Source organism: Haliotis rufescens, unplaced genomic scaffold (assembly GCF_023055435.1).
Source record: "Haliotis rufescens isolate VD_foot unplaced genomic scaffold, xgHalRufe1.0.p SCAF_6, whole genome shotgun sequence".
Classification (NCBI taxonomy): Eukaryota; Metazoa; Mollusca; class Gastropoda; order Lepetellida; family Haliotidae; genus Haliotis; species Haliotis rufescens.
Genome location: NW_025964334.1, coordinates 41,924,336 through 41,948,912, shown reverse-complemented (window position 1 = coordinate 41,948,912; position 24,577 = coordinate 41,924,336). Strand labels below are relative to the sequence as shown.

Here is a 24,577-nt window from a genome sequence, read left to right as displayed (position 1 = left end):
GTTCTATCTGTAGTGTAGAATGATAGATGTAACACTCTCGACAATTGATCCCATCAGCTTGGGCCTGACCGATGCTTAGTCAGGTACACACAAGTCAGGTACATGAAGTCGATTCTCCTGTGTTTATACCCAATGCTTGGGAAGGTTGTCAGTTGTGCAAGGCGAATCGATCCCTAGCTGGGCATGACTGATGCTCAGTCATGTACATGTACCAATAGCTTTTCTAGTCACATGTGTATAATTTGCAGTGAGAATCCCCTTATGCCAAACTTTGTTAGAAATGTATTATATTGAATGTGTCTTGGGTATAGACAATTCTTAAAATTTTGTTCATGATATGTTTCGCATTATCATTGTTCGTTTGTATGATGAGGATTGAATTGGGGTTTGGGGTTTGGAGTTTATACGAGACTTTAAATGCTTAGTGTCTATTGTTGTGCTTTCACAAAAGTGATTGCGCCTATTTCAATTAACATGTGAACTAGTTTTTTTCAAATGACATGAGAAAGCACATGTAGTGCCTTGGCTACTGTTATAGCCTACATAAAATAAAGCCACCTATCATTCCCCAATTTATCTTGTGTCTTGTATCATTGGTTAACCTTAAAGGGAGATAATTTTGTCAACAAAAGAAGGTACAAATTTCAAGTTCTTCCATTCGGGATATCAATAGCACCTTGGCTATTCACCAGAGTCATGGCTCCGATTATCAACTTTGCCAATCTGCAACTAGTCTGTCAATTATATACCTAGACGATGTTTTTGCACCACATCAAGACAAATCACGATTACAACAGAACAAGATCTTCCTGATCCAACAAATGTCATTTCTTGTTTTCCCGGTACAATCAATGAAGCCAGAGGTCATCCAAACACAAGGCTTTGTGTATACTGGGGTGATGTTAGTATTGCCACGTCCCATAAGATCCCTCCCTTGATGGATATCTCTTGTAGGGAACCTAACATCCCTTCAAGACATGACATTCAGAGGGATATTGACATTACAGCCACTCCAGGATTGGGTCATCACTTGGAGATCACACCCCCTCGACTCCCTTATCCAGACACCAGGAGAATTGATTCAGAATCTCCATTAGTGGAAAAACAGAGGTCATGTTATGAACGTCAATCACCTAGCATTACCTGTTCACAGACACATCCAATTACAGAAGGTAATATTCCATGCTCTCTGGTACTGGAAAGCTTGATTATCTCACTCCTCATTCCTCATTGCCACGGACAACACCACAGTCCTAGTTTACATTCCGTAACAAGGAGGATCCAAATCCAGCTCCCTTTTGATGGAGACTACAAGATTGTTTACCTTGGGAAACTCCATCATTTGCCTGAAGGATGCGAGACATATTCAATAGATACTGAATATCCTAGCGGACAGCTTTTCTCACTGAGGAAAGACAGTGACAACATAATGGTCATTACATCAAGAAGTGTTCTACTGGATAACATCAAGAAGTGTTCTACTGGATAACATCAATCAATAGACTAATGAGGTAATTTTTATGGAAGATGAGAATCTTCCCAAAAGGGATTTTTTCAGTGTGTTTTTTCAGGACTGTTAATAGAACCATATGAACCTCTTTCCAAAACAATTTTGATCCGAATACCAAGGTCTTTTTACTTGCCATGGTCACAATAGCGCCAGAGTGTCTGAAATCCACCCCATAGATTTTTCAACACTGATGCACGCCAAAGATTGGAGCCAAGAATCAATCCGCATCTCTGGGTCATAGACATTTTACAATTCCAGCCTTAGCACCGTTAGGGGACCATTTAGACCTGACTACTGTGTCCAATCCATGCTCTCAAGTTTTACCTGAAAGCTTCAGAACCTCAGGAGACGTAAAAGAGACTCTTCATCTCCTGCAGGACATTCTCAGACAAAGTTGTTACTAAAGCTACGGTGATGGAATGGCTAATAAATAGATGCATCAACTATACATGCATCTGTCAATGGGGGGGGGGGGGGGGGGGATGGTCGGGTAGCCTAGTGTTAAAGCGTTAGTTTGTCACGCCGAAGACCCGGGTTCAATTCCCGACATGGGCACAATGTGTGAAGCCCATTTCTGGTGTCCCCCGCCGTGATATTGCTGGAATATTGCTAAAAGCAGCGTAAAACCATACTCCCTCACTCTGTCAATGGGACTCACTTTTAGCAACTTTTACTAAGTTGGTGTTCAGCAGGACCTGGGAGGGATACACTCCCTAGGTCCCATAGTGGCAGTGCAAACTATCATAAGCCAATAGCCTTCCCTACTTCTAAGGAAAGAAAAGGGGTGGGTTGGGTGGTCAGGGTCCAAATCTGCAGTCTCGAAAGGTAGGTACACCTTTTGATCACTCCAGCTTCTGAGGACAGACTGCTTAGAGGCAGATTAACGGAAATGACACCGTGGAAGATTAAGACTGAATGTGGTGTCAGAATTGGATGTTACGTCATGGTCTGTAAGTGACCGCATTTGACGTCAGAACTGGAAGTGACGTCATAGACTGGAAATGATACTTAAAATCTGTAAGTGACCGTAAGTACATGATAGGCCGGAAATGATGTCAAAGAACTGAAGCCAACGATAGGAGATCTAGTTTTAGAACATCTATGAAGTCATTTATATGCAAAATAATAAATATGATGATAATTCCAGTGAAGGTTCCAAATATACTACTCAAAAGAAGATAAGGATCACCTGATTCTTTCATATTACTATAGCTAATCTCTCATGTCATGACAGATTAACTTTACCATTATGAAAGAATCGGGTGATCGTTAACTTCTTTTGAGTAGTATATTTGTGTTTTTGCACATGAAGTGTTCAAGTCCTCATGAGGAGATTTGTTAGTTTGTTTTTTCACCTTCAGGAATAGAAAAATACTATTTTTGGATGGAATGATATTCCAATGTCAACTACTCTTGGAATACACCAAAGCCAGAACCCGCCTAACCCTCTGGTATATTCTGACAATAATGTCATAGAGGTAGAGGATTCGTAATAATTATGGGAACAAATAAACATCTTACCGGTAGTTCATAGGTTTTAGAGTTAGTTACCTCTATTAACATCAGAAGTATTCCCACCCTCCTCCCCATTCTGTCTCTTCATGATAGACATTTGGAAAGATGTGAGGTTTTCCTGCCTTAGCACGGTAAAGAACTGGATGCTGATTGTTAGTGTTATTATCTTGTTGACAGTGAAGAGAACTTCAAAATTGTGAACATTAGTTTTAGTGTCATTGCAGGCAAAATGCATGATTAATGGCAATCATGTAATAGAGGTAGTAACCTTAGAATTATTAACAATGATGTCTATTATGTCTATGATTGAATGTTGGAAAGCTTTTGAATGAGTGTATGTTGTCATCTGATTATAGGCCGTGTTCTCCATGAGATATCCCTGACTGAGTCTATACGGTATGCTGATGGTGACCCTGTGGAGTCCTGGCTAAACAGTATACTGTGTCTCGAATCAGGCAGCATTCCGCGTATCCTGTCAGGCTGCCCAGTCCCAGCCCTATGTGAGCTGTACTATGTCAACAGAGATACACTCTTCTCTTACCACAAGGCTTCGGAGGCCTTTCTTCACAGAGTTATGGCCCTTTGTGTTGCCTCACACTACAAGGTAAGCACACTCATCAATATACCCATGGGGATTTGTTGGCTGAATAGGTCCTCAGTATCTTATCGCCAAACATTATTTTATTTTATGTTTATTCGCTCGCAACACAATGTCAGAGAATAAAGTTATCAGTATGTCCGTTATAATTTCAGGAGCAAAACTAAAAAACTGTTCATTGTTTTCATAATGAAGCATATATATGTCCATTACGGGTACCTGTTGAACAAGTGCTTTTTGCTGTTAAAGGAAATTTTTATTTATTTAATTTGGGGGCATGTGATGGAAACAAGTTTAACTTGGACTCATTTCGGGGTGTTCCAGAGCAGACTACAAATCTATTTAACTCTTTCACACCTTAGGCCGATAGACTGGCCAAGAAGCCTCACGTCCCCAGACAAAGTAGGCTGGTAGACCGTCCAAGCCGTTTTCACGTCAAAATAATATATAAGTTTATGAACCTACCTGTCATATAATTCATTTATTATCCCCCGCCACGAAGTGGAAGGGGGAATATAGGAAACGGTGCCGTCTGTCCCTTCTACAGTCCTTCCATCAATCTGTCTTTCCGTCCGTCCATCACGTTTAGTTTCCGATGCAGAACACAAAAACCATGAGAGACATCTTAACCAAACTTGGCACATAGATAGGTCTAGTGGTGAACTGATGCCTTTTGATAGTTTTGGATTTTAAAAAAAATTATTTTTCGAGTTTCCCTGGCAACGACTTTGACTTAGACTTAGAGTGAAAATAGCAGTAGCGTTTGTTTTTGGAGTGACTAGCCCAGTTTCCTCTCACAGGAATGTAACAGAAGCTCTCCATATTTCACAGCAGCTGATTTTCGACAAGTCTGACAGATATGGGTGTCAATGTGCCCACTTCCTGGTCCAGACGGACATTAATGCAGCTCTACAAATAAAATCTGAGGGGGATTACAGGAACCAACAGCACGGTCACCACCGCTATGATCTCTCAAACAGCTCTAGTCAGTCAAGATTAAGGCGGTGATGTGCTGCTACAGAGACACAATTCACAGGATTTTGCCCCGGATAAATTCTGCTAGTGCCACAGAAAATACAGTGACAGTGTTTTCATTACAAAGGGAGATCACTGAATTAAAGTCTATCGTCATGAACTCGGGACAACAATTACAACCTCCTACATGTACATTTACCACCACCAGCGACAACGACAACCCCACAGAGGAGTCAAGACAAGCCACAGGAGCAAGTTGTGATGTTCTCAGACAGCTACACAGGATTGATGTACCCTCGGATTCACTGCCACACATACACACATTTCATCCACTTTAAAAGGGGGGCGGTCGGGTAGCCTGGTGGTTAAAGCAATCGCTCGTCACGCCGAAGACCCGGGTTCGATTCCTGACATGGGTACAATGTGTGAAGCCCATTTCTGGTGTCCCCCGCCGTGATATTGCTGGAATATTGCAAAAAGCGGCGTAAAACAATACTCACTCACTCACTTTAAAAGGGAGGATACAACAAGGTAATATGTCAATTTAGCCTTGCTTCTTCTGCCAAATCAGGAAAATTTAGAGTCGGATTTTGATGGACAGACTTTCAACTTACGTGATGAACCAAGGATTGATCGCTCATTAACACTTGGAGAATTTATCAAGGCGTTTGGAATATACAAGGAGATGCTGTGCTGGCAATGCAGAGAAACGGCGTCAACTGGACGGCCATGAACAGACAGTGATTGATTTGGCCACTCAGTATGGTGGGACAGTCCACTATGATTACCACAGGTTGTTCGCGGCCAGTGTGGCAGCCTTTTCTGAGGAAGGCACCGGCATTAGGTGGGATATACCTGATCAGAGACTATGGACAAGAGTTTCATGTGGCCTCCATCTTGTGCTTGTAATGTTTGCTATAGTATTACTCACAACACAGAACCGTGTCCCAATGTGGCAGACCCCAACAGACGACCACCTATAAGACCTGGGACTCATAACAACAACAGATCAACCAACAATCATCAGACTGACTCAACATGCTCAAGGGGCCGTCCACGTGTTATGAATCAGGGACGAGAAGTATGTAACAATTTTGAATGACTTTGGAAGTACTCGACACAACTGCCCATTCTTACATGTTTGTACGAAGCGTCAAGGCACTTAACATGGACAATCCAAATGCCACGGTCACTAAAGCAGTGGAAACAGACGTCACAAGGGGTTATGTGATTGGACCCTTCGGGACACCACCATACAGCGTTTCGGAGGAAATTTATCTCAAGTTAGGATAAGAATCAGATAATAATGGTTTCCAGATGAGATTACTGTCAATTACACAGGGAGTTATTGCAGGCAAATCCCATCCCGGGTCCTTCTGGTATGTTCAGGCTATGTAAGATGTAATAGAGGTAGAAGTTTTGTAAGAATTATCGAACAATAGTTATCATTGTTAATAATTCTAAGAATACTACCTCTATTACAGCAGAAGTACTCCAGCCACCCTCACCAGTGTTCGCGGTAGGTTTTTATACAGTGTGTGCAGAAATGATATAATAAATTTTCAATTCAAATATTTCGCGTGTGAAGTTATGATTTCAATAAAATCAGTACTAGTACAGCTAATAATTATGACCAAGCTTTAACTTACTGTCAAGTTTTGATATAATGAACATTCAATCATTAATAAGATAAATATGACTTGTTAGCAAATGCCCATGTGTGGAAGTTTTCTTCCGTCGCTCTGTTTATGATCGTTCGTATTACCGACTATTACTTGTAAGCTGGACTCTGATTGGATGAAAGGAACGACTTCTGGGACTTATCGATGGTAATGAATGACGTCCTGTGTCTGAGATTAGTTATTCCGTTGCCCAAAGACCATATATGGAAATATAAAGGACGCGATTCAAAGCGCCATCTGGCCATGCTCTATTTTTAGCAATGGGAATTTCCAGGTTTTGATTTATTTTCGTCTGAACATCGTAAGCAGGCTATCAGCTTTGAATAGTTTTTTTATTTTATGGTATTAATACAAAATTAAGTATATCACAATCTGTGCGTGCAAAACACGCATGCAAAATATTTTTTGCGTGTTTATATTATTTTAATGCGTTAAAAACGCAGGTTTCTGCGTTAACGCGAATACTGCTCCCCAATTCATCTACCTCTAGTGGTAAGATTAGGAAGAAGTGAGATTCCCACCATTGCATACGTCATAGCTTGTGTGGTTACGATGCTATTTGGGAACAACTAATTGTGTGTGATTGTCAGTGAAGAGGACGTCTGTTAAAAATCTGAAAATTTTAGTTAGTGTGACTGAAGCCAAAATACAGGATTTATTGCAAAGATTAAATAGAGGTAGTATTCTTAGAATTATTAACAATGATAACTATTGTTTGATTTCTGCTTGATACAATATTTCAGATAACAAAGATCATGTCGATATTTTTTAAGTCCATTTTTCAGAATATTATTATGCTTCAATAGGTCATGCTAGGTATACCGTATTCGACGTAATAAGCGCCCCGCTCTAATAAGCGCCCACGGGGATATTTGTTAATATATTGGCTATTGAACAATCCCAATTAGCACCCCTTCCGATTGATCAATGTACATAAGACTTATCTATTTGTGTATGATATGCACTCGTGTGTTATATGCATCCTTAATTATGGGCAATTCAATTTTTGAAAAATGTATCTGTCGTATATAAACATTTCAGACTGTCAGCATAAACCACGAAATTTATGTCGTTTTCTTGTAATTTGTAAATAAGCTTGAATTTACACCAATGATATCAGTTGACCAGAACCGTTACTCTAATGACAAGAAATATTATGCTACTGATATTTTCCAATGTTATTACACACAATCTCCTTAATTACAAAATCTTTAGTCCATGCCAAACTGCTCAATAGTTAAGGTATGATAAGGACTAGTAGAAGTTTGCCAAGGGTTTTGCTTTATGTTAACCTTATAAGGACTAGTGGATTGAAAATGGTAGTTTCTAACATTGTTGGATTTCTTAACATATAATGCAAAAGTTTCAAAAGTTTCTTTTTTCTTTTTTTTTGTGTTACACCAATTACAAGTGTTGTTTAATCAAGCACAATTTTTTCGATATTGTTTTAATGTACTCTGTGTGTGTGTAGACTATACAATAAGTTGTACCCGCAATAGCTTTTAAGCAGCCTTCAGCTATTCTGTGTGTTAAAACCTTTGTTCCTGTGTGTGCTAGAGTAAACACATCTAAGTATTTCTCCAGCACTCAGCTGTAGTCATACTATTCTAATACATCTCAGTATAAGTTTCTTAATCCTATTAAAGCATTAGTAGTTTTAGTAGTGTTAGTATTAGTTGCATAAGTGTTATCTTGCAATTTCTCCAAAATGGCGTCCTTCCCTCCTCAGTCAGCTTCTCCAAAATGTGGCTGATTTATGACCCTCAGTAGAGTGATGGAAGTGCAGAGGATCCACCTGTATAGAGCATGATTGATGTTCCCTGTCTCCCTCTCTCCAAGAAAGCCTTTACCAAGCAAAGTGAAGATATCACTAAGGCTAAGAGGAAGGATGTGGCCAAGAGAAAGGTTGATGATATTATCTCCAAGACTGATAAAAAACCTACATCTCGGCTTGATCAACCATCTGACACTCAGCAGTCGCCAGTGCCGCCCTACATTTAGAGTTTCCTGTCGCCCAGCTGGAGCAATTATTTGCTGAGCAGAAATCTGAAATTACATCACTTTTTGAATCCTGTCTTTTGGCTCTATCGCTGGAAGTAAGACAGCTGAAAAGACTCGATTCCACCCAGGCGCAGAAGAATCCCCCGGCCAAGAGACAGTGACATCCAATGTCCACCACACTCTCCCATAGCCGAGTTATGATCAAGGGATTATTGACTGTGCTTCAGACAATCTTGAGAAGCTTTGTGAGGATTATAGAGTGACTTGAAGAGAAGATTGTATCAGACATGAGTCACCATTCCCAGAGACTCTAGAATTGGACCATGATTTTCTCAGGCCAGTCAAGAATCCAAGCATGAGATGGCCTCTACCTGCTAATCGCGTCAATGACCTATCCACCGCCATGGACATCAGCTACTATATTAATTTCTTTTAGCGGAAGTTTGTCACGCCATCACCCCGCTACTACCAGATTATGATGAGGTTCCAGCGGATACCACCATACCATCATGTAGATCAAGTAGGACTCATCCACAGCTTTTTAGACACAATCATCAAAATGCAGCAGGAACTTCTTACTATGCAAGTATGGACATGTTCTCAATATATTTGGCTACAACGCCAACAGCTCTTATCTCAGATTAGATACAAGGCTGTATATTCATGGGCCAAGAAGCTTTGATGAGGCAACCTATCATGGCCCTGATGATGTTTAACAATCAACTTGGGAAGATCATAGATGAGGTTGGACAAGATACAGCAGAGAGATTTCAAGTATCTTCTTCCCAGCCAGAACTCATGAAGCATCTAAAAGACCAAGAGATTCAAGGGAAGCTCCCTTCCATGAATCCAACCGGAAGAAGTATATGCCTACTGGCAATGAGTCTTCTCAACCATTCAGACAAACAGATCGTTTACAGTATCATCCCAAGTCCTTTCATCAATCAGACTATTAACATCGGGGATCCAACAGAAGGGGCAGTCGCAGGGACTGCAGATGACTCCATTCCAGCTCCTCCCTTAGTCACAAACCCTATCAATCTGGCTATGTGTATGGACTATGATCTACTATTACCCCCCTTCAACATTTCGCCAAACCCGGGTCCAGTGGGCGGAGTCTGTCATCCTATGCCACCAACTGGAAATTTATCGCCTCCGATCACTCGATCCTAGATGTAGTCTCTCATGGTGACAAATTACTCTTACAGACCCTACCTCTTCTCTCGTCTCTTCTCCCACAGATTTCATTTGAAGGCAAGATATTAGGAGCAGCCAATCTTGCCATCAGTCCTTTATTGGAGAAAAGAGCCATACGCATACTCCAGGACAAGGATGTCAGAAGAAGAATATCACAGAAATGAGAATGATCATCGACCTCAATATCCTGAACAAGGATCTTCTCTTACCCAGTGTGCTCGTGGGTTTCTCCGAAGTGGTAAACGTCTGAGACCTGCATAACTTCGGCCTTTCCTCCCATATAAAGCTGACACTCTGTGATATAACTGGAATACTGTTAAAAGCGGTGTTAAACCCAACTCACTCATTCACTCTCTTACCCTCTTCAAAATTCCAGATGTGTGTGACCTCAGATCTACACTGCATCATGGAGATAGGCGTCTTGAAGATATACACTGAAGGTCCAATCTCCACGTGCCATTTCATCCCTGATCTCAGAAGTATGTCCTGTTTGCAGTGAATGGGCATCGCTACGAGTGCAAGGCCCTTCCCTTTTGGAATCTTGATTGCTCCATGGCTGTTCACCAGAATAAGGGTACCAGTGATCAACTATGCCCATCTCCATTTATTCCGCCTACATGGATACCTGGACGATTTTCTGGTGGCCGATCAAGGCAAGTCTCATCTATCTCAAAACTGGACATTTCTGATCCAATTTATGACTTGTCTGTGATTTCTCATGCATTCTTCCAAATCAGAGCTCACGCCAGTCCAGGATCTGAATTACATTGGGGCCCGATATCTTCTTTAGAAGTGTTTACTTTGCCCTCAATAAGATCGCTTTACATCTCTAAATCTTATGATCAACAACGCTCTAACCTTACCAACTCAAAAGATCAGATGGTGGATGTCCCTCATTGGAAGGTTAACATCTCTCCAGGACCTGACCTACACAGGAAGGCTGTAACTATGACTTCTACAGACCTGGATAAACAGTCTTCAGTACTTATTATTAAGACACCCTGGTTACATTACCAATCACTTTCACGGACCACCTCTCACCTTTTTCGTTCTTATCACCACAGACAACACCTCAGTGGCATATATACAGAAACAAGGAGGAATCAAGTTAGTTCTATGATGATGGAAACCTTGCTGTTATTAGACTTGGCCGTCTCATACAACTGCCGACGTGAAGCAAGATATATTCCAGGTAAGTTAAACATCCTCATGGACAGCCTTTCTAGACAAGGGATGGACTCTCCATCCAGACATTTTCACCTGGGACACTCCGCACCTGGATCTGTTTGCTCCCAGTCTCTGTCAGTCCGGTGTCAGAGAGTGGAATTTACCCCCTAGCCTTATTTCCCCCCTGAAAAAGGGCTATATAGCCAAATTTCCCCCAGAAAAGGGGCTATATAGCCAAATTTCCCCCAGAAAACTGGGTATATAGCCATACTTCCCACGGAAAGCACACTATATGGCCATATTTCCCACACTATTTAGCCAATTTTCTGCTTTGGGGTCAGATTTCCCCCATAATTAAATATATGTCTATTATCAAAAGTACCTAGATGTACAGTTGGCTGATGGAGTAATTTACAAGAGAAACCATGATTAAAATTTTGTGTTTTTTTGCGCCATACATTCTTAATTTTAATAAATAGAGGATTGTTCATTTTGACAGTGAGATATGGCTGATCTGTCTCTCGACAGGTCAGATCAGCCTTTTGTCACTGACGAAATGAAATGTTTTATTTATTATATATTTATTTAGTAGGGTAAGTGGTTTTTTGTGTTTTTTTGTTGTTGAGGTAAATCAGCGAATCTAAAATCTTCCAACTGTCTTCAGTCATAATACGTCACATTGCTAGTTGAAACACACTTTGCTAGTTGATTTCTATCAGGTCTGCACTGTAAACTTGAACGGCAGTCGTTCTCCTTATCATGGTTGCAGTGACATATCACTTTTCTGTCATCGATAATCCTCAGTCTCTCACTGCCAAGTATATTATAAAGTATATTTACAGCGTATACAGCGCATATATCTGAGTGCTCATGGCGTTTCTTGCCCCGATCAGAGGTCCATATATTTTGCATTCCAGAACTTCACAGCTACATGTGAAATATGCAACCAAAGCTGCCTGTCAGGCGCTAGAAGATTACCCATTCACATTACCATTACCACATTAACTCCTTGGTACCCATTTACTGTTTGTGGACAGAAGCATGCATGAACAAGATCACTTCTAATCGCCGCAAGTTTTTCAACTCGTGTTTCAGTGGAAGATATATGATTCCAACACGCCATTAATCACTGCATTGTAGAAAATCACTGACGTGAAGTATTTACTAGTATCCAGCAACAGTTCATAAATAAGTTCTCTGGCATGAATAACAAGTGGTAAGTCGGAATCGTCTATGTTTTCAACACTAAACTTGTTCTACAGGATTCCTAAAAGCTTGTTTTCAATTAAGACACGTTTAACTCCAATTTCTCTGTCAAATATGGCATGCAAGAAGTTTGCTTTTGCCATTGCTGTTTAATCAATGTTTGTTAAATGGTGCAGTAGGTTATGTTTTTTAATACTGCATTGAAAAATCTGAGGGATATAGGGGAAATTCTGCTATATAGCCATACTTCCCCCTTGTGTTAAGGGGGGAAATCTAGCTATATAGCCCTTTTTCCGGGGGGAAATTAGGCTATATAGCCCCTTTTCCGGGGGGAATTTAGGCTAGGGGGGAAATCCCACTCTCTGACAGGTACCAGATCCGACAGCTCTACAGATTGAGGCTCTGTCCATGGACTGGACCAACCTATTCGCGTATGCATTTCCTCCATGTTCTAATCTAGACGAGGTGATACAGAAGATAGAACTAACAGACCGTACCACCATTCTAATCGCCCCGATCTGGCCCAAAACACCTTCCCAACCTAAATCTCACCACCAGGAAGCTATCACACTAAGAATACAGGCCCTCGGATTATCTGAATCTGCCTCTACAGCAGTGGCTGAATTATGGAGATCATCTTCCTCTCTCCTTTATGACTCATCATTTGAGGTGGAGTCTAGGGCCATCGGTGCTTCTTTCATATCCATGAGTAGTAAGCTGGTTCCCAACCCTATGTGCGTCGTCGTCCCTCGCCAAGCTGGGAGCCGGTACAGGCAAAATTTAAAAAACGCTCAGCTCATTTATTTGATTGATTGAGTGAGTGAGTATGGTTTTACGCCGCTTTTAGCAATATTCCAGCAATATCACGGCAGGGGACACCAGAAATGGGCTTCACACATTGTACCCATGTCAGGAATCGAACCCGGGTCGGCGTGACAAGCAAATGCTTTAGTGACTAGGCTACCCAACAGCCCCCTCTCAGGGGGCGTTTATTAGAAATAGGGGGTGTTTATTAGAATGTAAAATGTATTGTATGTATTTTACACCTTTAGACATATATGTCTCCTCAATAATACTACGTGCATGTTTGAACATACTAACTAACTTATCTACGTATTTGTGATAATGCAACTCCACATTAACGATGGGTAAAAATAATGGTCATCGCCCATTGTTCTAAACAGGAAGTACCAGTAAACAGCAGGTAAAGTTGAAAAATTAAACATAAACATTCGCTTTGTGTTTGTGATTTTCAAATATTACCTAATATTACTAACCTTTATTTTTCGGTGATAATGATGATGGGTTTAAAGTTTATTACCACGTCTTTGTTTCAGCTACTCATTTGTAAAATTAGCTTGAATATTACTTGTCAAAACGCATTGTGTTGGCTAAAGTGCTGGTCATGACAGGTCACCAGTTCAACAACCGATATATCCAGCTTGTAAATGAAAATACTAAAATTACCTACCTGAGATTAATTTATAAACATTTTCTGAGGAAAATATTTGCGTAATATATTTAGTTTTTAATTAATCATCGTTTTCTGAGGTAACATAACTTCGCATAACAGCACTGCAACAGGCCAAACTGCATATCACCTGATCAGAGTTTTTTCCTCATTTTTGAAACCTTTTTGAACGGAAGTTGTAAGTAGCCTAAGGACAAAATTATTGCCAAAATTATAATGTTAACATTATTGATTGATATTTTGAATGAAATTGATAATATAGATTACAAACTTAGGTCCTGAAATACAGTGAAAACATAAATAGTGTAACAAAAGGGTTAACTTACGTAATTCAATACAGATTTGTTGGTTTTCTACTTCCGATGGCGGATCATGAGTCATATATACTCAACAACAAAAGTTCCTGTGACACCAATATTTTAGTGTACTTTTCAAACAAGTAAAGTCTGGTTTTCAATATTGTAGTACATGTATGGAATCAAGTCACAAAACCACAACTGCTACAGAAAAGCATGCATTCCATGCAAAAGTTGACTTTTATGCAAGCCCCATGCATTTCACTCCCCTAGAATGCGTATAAAAACTTGTGTTAACGGGATTCCATATGCATTGTTTAGCATCGTGCTGACAACAACCACTCAGAAAAACAACAAAATTATGCAATTATTCAACATTACGAAATGCCAAGAATGTCTGAAAATGAGCTTCTGTGAGCCATTGGTATGCTTGAAGCAGGATCGAGTCAACGTGATGTTGCAAGACAATTTAACGTCCACAACATGTTTATGGCAACGTTGGCAACAGACGAATGCAGTCAGAGACCATCCTCGGAGTGGCAGGCCACGCGTAACCAATAACCGACAAGACAACTGGATTCGAACAACACACCTGCGAAATCGATTCCAGCCAGCAACAGTGACTGCAAGAAGCATCCCTGTTCAGGGACTGTCGCCAGAAGGCCCGCCCGACGTCCCATTTTGACAGGAAACCACCGTCAAGCACATCTACAGTTGTGCAAACAGTGTCTACGCTGGACGGCTATGCAGTGGGGACAAGTTCTATTCACTGACGAGTTTTCACCTCAGCCACAGCGATGGACGGATTCGGACGACAATCAATGTGTCCTGGAAGAAGATCAGTTCGGGGGCGGCAGCGTTATGGTATGGGGTGGGATTACAGCAAGACAGAGGCCCCGTTTGATTGTGGTAGAGGAAATCTCAATGGACAGCGCTACCGCGACAAGATCATCGGCCCTGTTGTTCTACCATTTTTGAGTCATCATGGCCCAGGCATTACCTTTCAACATGACAACGCCCAGCCTCAGGATTCTCTTCAACAGAACAACGTGAATGTCATCCCCTGGCCGGCACTCTCCCCTGAACTCTCACCAATCGAGCACATGTGGGATGAGATGGATCGGCGCCTTCGACATCAACCACGTGTTCGACAGACACTCCAGGAACTTCGAAACATGCTCCAGCAGATATGGACAGATATCCCACAGGACTTTGTATAACACACGAGTGCGTATTATACACAAATAAATAGGTTTTGTGTACATTTATCAATCGGAAGGTGCACTTATTTGGATTGTTCACTTTGTAAAAATATTAGCAAAAATCGCCATGGGCGCTTATTAGAGCAGGGCGCTTATTACGTAGAATACAGTTTTTCCTATTCCAGCAAGTGTCCAGTATTTGAACAATGTGATTATTCAGAGAGACAAAAATTCACGAACATTTCATTACCAAAATGCACATAAATCATTACAATATTTTGTCTCATCTCACATGGACACAAAAATGATTCTGTGAAGTTCCTTAGAGTCTACGTTAAAATATATTGGAAAAAGCTCATGATCAATTTAATGGATATTTGTCATTTCATTCTAAATTCTTTGGACACTTGATAACTGGATTTCGAATATTGAATCAATGAAATATGAGCATTTAATTTTACTGACATGCACATTCAATTGCTGCCAGTGGTTGTGACGAGCGAAATGAGTGAGAGCTGACAGTGTGTTTCGAAAACCAGCAAAGAATGTGTTTGTGTGTTTTTGTCTGTTTCATGTTTCATGTTTTTGTCTGTTTGGACTTTGTTGTACTTAGCTTAAATTTAAAAGAGGTTTTCGTTTTGCAGAGTATAAGTCCTCAACCATTCAAAAACTTTCTTGATGAAACTTTGTATGATCATTGAATACCAAACATTATACATCCTCGTGGGGATTCTGGGTTAGATTACTTCCACAGCAACCAATGCTTATTTTGAAAGGGATCAGTGGTCAGGCTAAGTTGATTGTGTGACGCCATACCCAGATTTCATGGAATGGTGCTCATAGTGCAGTGTTAATTAAAAAGAAATAAGCAAACATATTTCAGAATATGTTTAAGAAGGCAGGGGCATAACATTGACATTTCTTGTTTCTTTTAGAACACTCCCAATGACCTGCAGATGTTGTCTGATGCTCCTGCATTCAACATCTTTGTATTGTTGGGACCTGTGACAGATGACCAAAGCTCCCTGCCTGAAGTCCTGTGTGTTGTTCAGGTACGTGATGCACTACCGGAGCTCCCTGCCCGAAGTCCTGTGTGTTGTTCAGGTACGTGATGCACTACCAGAGCTCCCTGCCCGAAGTCCTGTGTGTTGTTCAGGTACGTGATGCACTACCGGAGCTCCCTGCCCGAAGTCCTGTGTGTTGTTCAGGTACGTGATGCACTACCAGAGCTCCCTGCCCGAAGTCCTGTGTGTTGTTCAGGTACGTGATGCACTACCGGAGCTCCCTGCCCGAAGTCCTGTGTGTTGTTCAGGTACGTGATGCACTACCAGAGCTCCCTGCCTGAAGTCATGTGTGTTGTTCACGTACGGGATGCACTACCAGAGCTCCCTGCCCGAAGTCCTGTGTGTTGTTGAGGTAGGTGATGCATGACCAGAGCTCCCTGCCTGAAGTCCTGTGTGTTGTTGAGGTACGTGATGCATGACCAGAGCTCCCTGCCTGAAGTCCTGTGTGTTGTTCTGGTACGTGATGCACTACCAGAGCTCCCTGCCTGAAGTCCTGTGTGTTGTTGAGGTAGGTGATGCACTACCAGAGCTCCCTGTCTGAAGTCCTGTGTGTTGTTTAGGTACGTGATGCACTACCAGAGCTCCCTGCCTGAAGTCATGTGTGTTGTTGAGGTAGGTGATGCACTACCAGAGCTCCCTGCCTGAAGTCATGTGTGTTGTTGAGGTAGGTGATGCACTACCAGAGCTCCCTGTCTGAAGTCCTGTGTGTTGTTTAGGTAGGTGATGCATGACCAGAGCTCCCTGCCTGAAGTCCTTTGTGTTGTTGAGGTACGTGATGCATGACCAGAGCTCCCTGCCTGAAGTCCTGTGTGTTGTTCTGGTACATGATGCATGACCAGAGCTCCCTGCCTGAAGTCCTGTGTGTTGTTGAGGTATGTGATGCACGACCAGAGCTCCCTGCCTGAAGTCCTGTGTGTTGTTGAGGTACGTGATGCATGACCAGAGCTCCCTTCCTGAAGTCCTGTGTGTTGTTGAGGTACGTGATTCATGACCAGAGCTCCCTGCCTGAAGTCCTGTGTGTTGTTGAGGTATGTAATGCACGACCAGAGCTTCGTGCCTGAAGTCATGTGTGTGTTGTTCTGGTACGTGATGCACTACCAGAGCTCCCTGCCTGAAGTCCCATGTGTTGTTGAGGTATGTGATGCATGACCAGAGCTCCCTGCCTGAAGTCCTGTGTGTTTTTGAGGTACGTGATGCATGACCAGAGCTCCCTGTCTGAAGTCCTGTGTGTTGTTCTGGTACGTGATGCATGACCAGAGCTCCCTGCCTGAAGTCCTGTGTGTTGTTTAGGTATGTGATGCATGACCAGAGCTCCCTGCCTGAAGTCCTGTGTGTTGTTTAGGTATGTGATGCACTACCAGAGCTCCCTGCCTGAAGTCCCATGTGTTGTTGAGGTAGGTGATGCACTACCAGAGCTCCCTGCCTGAAGTCATGTGTGTTGTTGAGGTACGTGATGCACTACCAGAGCTCCCTGCCTGAAGTCCTGTGTGTTGTTGAGGTACGTGATGCATGACCAGAGCTCCCTGCCTGAAGTCATGTGTGTGTTGTTCTGGTACGTGATGCACTACCGGAGTTCCCTGCCTGAAGTCCTGTGTGTTGTTCTGGTACATGATGCATGACCAGAGCTCCCTGCCTGAAGTCCTGTGTGTTGTTTAGGTATGTGATGCACTACCAGAGCTCCCTGCCTGAAGTCCCATGTGTTGTTGAGGTAGGTGATGCACTACCAGAGCTCCCTGCCTGAAGTCATGTGTGTTGTTGAGGTACGTGATGCACTACCAGAGCTCCCTGCCTGAAGTCCTGTGTGTTGTTGAGGTACGTGATGCATGACCAGAGCTCCCTGCCTGAAGTCCTGTGTGTTGTTGAGGTACTTGATGCATGACCAGAGCTCCCTGTCTGAAGTCCTGTGTGTTGTTGAGGTACGTGATGCATGACCAGAGCTCCCTGCCTGAAGTCCTTTGTGTTGTTCAGGTACGTGATACACTACTAGAGCTCCCTGCGTGAAGTCCTGTGTGTTGTTAAGGTATGTGATGCACGACCAGAGCTCGGTGCCTGAAGTCATGTGTGTTGTTGAGGTATGTGATGCATGACCAGAGCTCCCTGCCTGAAGTCCTGTGTGTTGTTGAGGTATGTGATGCACGACCAGAGCTCCGTGCCTGAAGTCCTGTGTGTTGTTGAGGTATGTGATGCACGACCAGAGCTCCCTGCCTGAAGTCCTGTGTGTTGTTCAGGTACGTGATGCACTACCAGAGCTCCCTGCCTGAAGTCCTATGTGTTGTTCTGGTACATGATGCATGACCAGAGCTCCCTGACTGAAGTCATGTGTGTGTTGTTCTGGTACGTGATGCACTACCAGAGCTCCCTGCCTGAAGTCCTTTGTGTTGTTGAGGTATGTGATGCACTACCAGAGCTCCCTGCCTGAAGTCCTTTGTGTTGTTGAGGTATGTGATGCACTACCAGAGCTCCCTGTCTGAAGTCCTGTGTGTTGTTGAGGTATGTGATACACTACCGGAGCTCCCTGCCTGAAGTCCTGTGTGTTGTTGAGGTATGTGATGCACTACCAGAGCTCCCTGCCTGAAGTCCCTTGTGTTGTTGAGGTATGTGACAGACAACCAGAGCACACCTGTCTGAAATCAGGTGTGTTTTTCGGGTATGTGGCAGACAACCAGACCTCCTGCCAGAGTTTCTTATTTGGCAATTATGTTGCATGGGGTAATTGTTAGTCTAAGATCGGCTTATTAAGTTTGATGTGGTGAATATATTGCATGTTATGTTATAGGAAGTGAAGAAAGAGAGGAATGATTATGTGAGTTACAAAAACACATTGATCAAACCTATAATATATTAGTGGTGCTGGTAAATTTATTTGCCAAATGGCTTGCTTCTTGAGCCAATTCTGGCCACTTCTTTTGGTAGCTGCAGCAATTTTTTTAATAACTGCTACTCCTTTTTTATATCCTGGAGGACTGTTGTAAATTTGATCCATTATTCATATTCATCCCGTCTCTTTACAGTATGATTCTTTAAACCTGTCTAAATTTCATATTAGAGAAACATTTTAGTGGAATATGATGCCCTCTCAAACCGAACTTGTTGAAATGGAAATTGAAAATGTGCCCAAGGAACGAAATGGAGAGACTTACCAAAGGGAGTATACTTAATCAATGAATGAAGATATACAAAGACCCTGTTGGCTCTTCAATTATTCTTGAGCTATTGTGTCGACACCAAGTTGTATGACTGAAGAACAAATGGTAAACCGTGATCATAAGTATGTGATTAACCAAGGATTGATAGAAGTTATTAAGAATCTAGAAAGAAAGTATTTATGGCCACACAGCTTATTAGCCAATCCATTTTCCCTAATGAAATCATAGATCAACATGACCTGGGCGATGGTGGGGTGATCAAATGTGATTCTTTTATGGCAAATAACTTAACTTCTGCATGGGATTATTTTCAGGGCCAGGGTGGGTCCCAGAGGGGGTTGTCATGGAAGCCCTGTAGAATGAGCTGGCCCTGGTCCAGGATGGATGTGATCAAATGTAGTCTCTCCAGGTTTCCTACCAGAATGTAGAGACACAACAAGTTGATAATTCTCAGAAGTGTCATAGCTCTGGTAATTATTCCCTCACTGACTTGGTCCATGAGGATGAATGTATTTGGTTTTATTACCCACGTGGTGAAGATACAGGTGTTAAGATACTAAATCCGTACATCACACGTGTGTCATACAAGGTCGACCTTGTTTTATTCTTTTTGATTGGATAACTGTGACCTGTCACAACGGGACTACTTTTTTCATTCATAAAAAATTGCGAGACGTCATTCATTTTGCAACTACAAGGCAGAACTGAAGCAATCTCATGAGAGCGAGAGATAGATCTATTTACAAACACTTTATTAAACCAAACAAGATAGTCACACACATCAAATTCTGTTTGCATTCTATATTAGTTATGCATAGAGCTTAAACAGACATTATATAATCGAGCCATATCCATTTACAATCAATGGATCGAGGGTCCCCATGAGCATGACGCACCCGACCACTTTCGCAACTTTCAATTTGATTTAACATAAAAGGATAAGCGTGATGAAATGAAGTCGGTTTAAACTATCTGTACAGATATCTAGACTTACTTGGGATGTAGTCCAGGCAAAATCAGGTTTCACTCTGAACAAATTGCAACAGAATTTATTTTACCCCAATGCATTTCTACAAGGTCCAGAAAACAACATACTAAAAGTCCCAAGCAATCCCAGTTTGGGAAATATATCTAATTTGCATAATCCAATGAACTACAAGGGAGATAACTCATCGATTCTAGTGAAACAACTGGTTTGGGGTAAATTCTGAGAGGACCTCATATAGGTCATCCTGGTTTCCAACAAGTATTTACAGGAATGAAAACGAAACTTGTTATGGCCTTTATTGTCATGTTAATAAGTAGATTCAGACAATAACAATCAACATTGATATCTAAACTCGCCAAAACATTTCATTTAAGAGATAAATATTGATATTTGGTGGTCATATTGGATTTATTTAAATGATTGAGTATTGTACAGACATCCTTGGGTCTGTTTACCCCAATGTAGAAGTTCAAATCACTCAAATATGTCATCAGAGACCAACAGTGTCTTGACATTCTATGTCTAGCCATCAAACTCTTGGCGTCCATCGGGGCGGTCGGGTAGCCTAGTGGTTAAAGCGTTCGCTCGTCACGCCGAAGACCCGGGTTCGATTCCTGACATGGGTACAATGTGTGAAGCCCATTTCTGGTGTCCCCCGCCGTGATATTACTGGAATATTGCTAACAGCGGCGTAAAACCATACTCACTCACTCACTTGGCGTCCTTGGAATTTTGGGCCACCAGGGCGCTCTGGTGACAGAATTTCTTATCTAAAAGTGTTAATTATACTTCAGCGAGTTAGTGTGGCAAGTTATATGCATATAAGTCCTAGCACACTGTTTTAGAGATAAACGATTCAACAGTGTAAACACACATTTAGGAAACTTGGTGGCCATCTTGAAATTGGCGGCCATCTTGATTTTTTGCAGATTTGTCAATAATCGAAAACGTTCAGGAGTTGTGAATATCTTTTCAGAAACATAATATGGTTATTTCGCAATACAGCACATGTTTTTTTTCATCAAAGCATTGACCCTCATCTGACATATATGCAAGATATATTGATAATTGGTGGCCATATTGGATTATGCAAATTAGACATATTTCCCAAACTGGGATTGCTTGGGACTTTTAGTATGTTGTTTTCGGGACCTTGTAGAAATGCATAATGGTAGAATAAATTCTGTTGCAATTTGTTCCAAGTTTAGTGAATAAATGGCCTAGATTGCCTGGACTAATGATCCGGTTGTGCCATTAGTGTCCCCTTCGAAGCGAATTTTGTCCTGACTGTTTCGGGAGTTGTGTGTTCACGACTGCACTATAAGATCACTCAAAGTGAACATTTCCGATACAAATCATTCGAAAACTATGTAGAAGTGTGCCTGACTATTGATTAAGTGGCCCAAATTATCCCAAATGTGAACAGTAACGTACAGTCCCTATACCTAGTGTAAAACGCTGTAAGTAGATCACGGTTGTCAATTGGTGACCTTGCCCTTCGTTCGAAAGCTTTCACTGACATGCAAGCAGACTTGAGTTTGCTTATTTTCACTTCTTCAGGCCTCTTACAGGGTGGTACAGTTCACATGAATGTCTTTGGCGAACACTCTGATTTCCCTCTTCCAAAATGGTATGGACATGATGTAAATTCAGCTGATAGATCAAGGAAACCGAACAGCGTGAGTGACCGATTGTAGGTCCGATATTTGAGGCGCGGCGCTAATGTCACTTTTCAAATTTTCTTATGGGTGTCCTGCATATTAACAACATGGTGCTTGAATTACTATAAGTTGAAGAAATTCTTACAAAAGGATCTTGAGCTTCGATGCTGTTATGTTTGCAAACACTACTGCAGGTGCATGTTGTTAATGCGTATGCATAGAAATGTCAACAATGCCCATATTTGGGAAGATATCAATATTCTTGCGCAACCAGTTTTGCAACAGGTTTCAGTTGGGTCTTTCAACGAACGAAAGTTGTTACGTATTTACACTTGAATATATATTTAACTTGGGTAATAAATAAAATACCACACTCATTCTCAATAGATACCTTTTTTACGAAACTCGTGAACTTTCTATGGTATCGTTTCGTAAAAATGGTATCTTATGAGAATGAGTAGTATTCTCTATTTAGTCAACATCGCGCTTATCACGTCAAATCACCAGCGCATACACAACCCCTACATTTGTCTCCTGCAGAAAAAAAAATATATCTATTCCCTTCAGCGAATTCAAGGAAGCGAACAGATCATAACAAATAAACCTGGTCAATACAAATTTAAAATTTAAGATAAAATATCACCAGACATGATGATTTACTGATTAAATTGTATTTCCTGTTCTGATAGGCATTGTTTTACATGTAGATATTAAGATTACCATGTGTATTTTCTTGTAAACTAAGGCGGAATTAGCAATACACACGTTTCTCGGAATCTTCCGGTGATTCGATTAAAAATTACCCAATAATATAAATTTAACTAATTTTAATACAATGATCGAAAGAATTGTATCTGAAACTATTATTTTATCAGGAATAATTTATTCCAATATCATGTTTTTTAGTAGTATTTTACTAGATATATTTGAAATAAATTAATAATCATAAGCGTAGCACTTTGGTACAGTTGATTGCTATTGCCGGATATCTTGTCGTATGGGACAATTTGACCATTTACCATCTATGCTCCTGCGCTCGCGATAGTGAGAACTTTATGTTGACATATGATTGTCAAACTACAACAAATATGACTTTCAGTGAGTCATGGCATTTATGATATATATAATATATCCATTTACTATCGACTAAAGTTCATTTCAAGGCGTCAATAGCAGTAATATGACCTTGGTTTCTGAAAAATAACGGTAAGTCATCCGATCTTCCGATCACTGCACATACGATTTTGCCGAAATGAATATAAACAGTATTGAATGAAATTTTTAATACAATTAATAAAATATATTACAAACATAAGTCCAGAAATACAATGGACTCTTTTTATAACCAGGCAGTGTTAATGACAGGATTAGTTTGCGTACGTCAGTACAGATTTATTGACATGGTATTTCCAGTGTTATGTGCTCACAGTTATGTCTTTGTGTTGGATGGAAAAAACATCAAAACTCTTCAACCCTGTGTATAAGACGCCCCCCCCCCCCCCCCTTGAAAGCACACTAATTCTAGGTATGAAAAACGTGCCTTATACACCGCTATATACGGTACATAGCTTGAGTACTTGTGGATGGACTTTGATGAAACTCTCTAACACATTGTCTCAATCGTATCTGTTATTATAAGGTCAAGGTCAGTATTGGTTAAATTATGGAACAGGATTGATTCATTAAAAATGTAAGCATTTTTCAATAAATTATGGTAGATCCTCAATATTTAATTCAACACCATATCATATGTCATGATTGTGTCAAATGACTTGTAAATACTGCTAGCTGCATTCTGGAAGCAATGGAGACTTTGTATTTGTTACACTGCATAAGTTTGTGATAAGCAATGTTTTCACATGTGATTGGAGGATGTTGCAGGCCAAAATCACTCAGTCTACAGTCCGTTTGACTCCAAATGAGAACGATGAATTGCAAAATAACTCAATCCAAAAAAGTGTATGAAACATCAATACGGTACTTGACCATGAATACCCTGTACCCAACAAAATCTGAATTTTGTTTATTTTATGACCCATGACGGATGAAGTTCTTTAAGAAACTATCATGTAATTTTGTATAGAAATGTGTACTTGTACATGACACGTAGGGGGGACAAACCATGGAAGGCACAGCGCAAGCACGCATGCACTGCATGTTCTGTGGTAGGGGAAATGACAGAGCGTTAGAGGGGCCGTCTCATGATAATTTCAGTCGCAATCTGACTCTCATGCCATATAGTCCATGGGCCAGAGCACATATCGGTACCACCAGGTACCTAACATGTATATAGGGTCAATACAAGTGCAAAATGATATGATAACCTTTCCGCAGAAGTAGCTTATTAATACATTTCCACATACCTCGGATTTCACACTTCGCACTATAGCGTAAGTTCTTAAACATAAGACACAAACTAGTTTTATTTCAGATAGCAGCTGGAATTGATCTAAATCAGTGTAAGAAAGGCTGTAGGAATTTTGCAATGAATAAAAAATGGCAAATACATTATTGTCCGTCTTCATTGGCTGGGCCAATGCCACAGCTAGGGTACCCTGCCTGAAGTCAACAAGAAGTCCAAGAAGAGGAACATCAGCGCTGCCCCTCTGATTCAACATCCTGACCCGCAATGTATTATTGTTGCTCAAGATACTGTGAGCTACCTGCCCACCATCAATGCTCCTGCAACAAACATGTCCACTGTGAATGAAGTGCTGGCGCAAACTCTTCCCATCATGCAAGTCCTGCAGCTGAATGAGATTGTGTGTGTGTTCGACCAAGCACTCTATGCCAAGGCTGCAGAGATAGTGTGGAAACACGAGAAGTTCAAGAACATAATCATTAGGATGGGGGTCTTCCACACAATCTACAACCTCCTCTCCATCATAGGGAAGAGAT

The 24,577-nt window shown here is 41.2% G+C and overlaps 1 protein-coding gene across 2 annotated transcripts in view; it reads left to right on the top strand.

Moving 5' to 3' along the window:
- LOC124110745 (RNA cytidine acetyltransferase-like) overlaps positions 1-24,577 on the top strand; it is a 312,648-nt gene that overhangs the window by 202,468 nt on the left and 85,603 nt on the right. For both annotated transcript variants that reach the window (XM_048385668.1, XM_048385669.1), the window contains 2 exons: positions 3,382-3,629; positions 15,756-15,872. In XM_048385668.1, the coding sequence (XP_048241625.1) occupies positions 3,382-3,629; positions 15,756-15,872 (365 nt within the window). The remainder of the gene's footprint in view (positions 1-3,381; positions 3,630-15,755; positions 15,873-24,577) is intronic.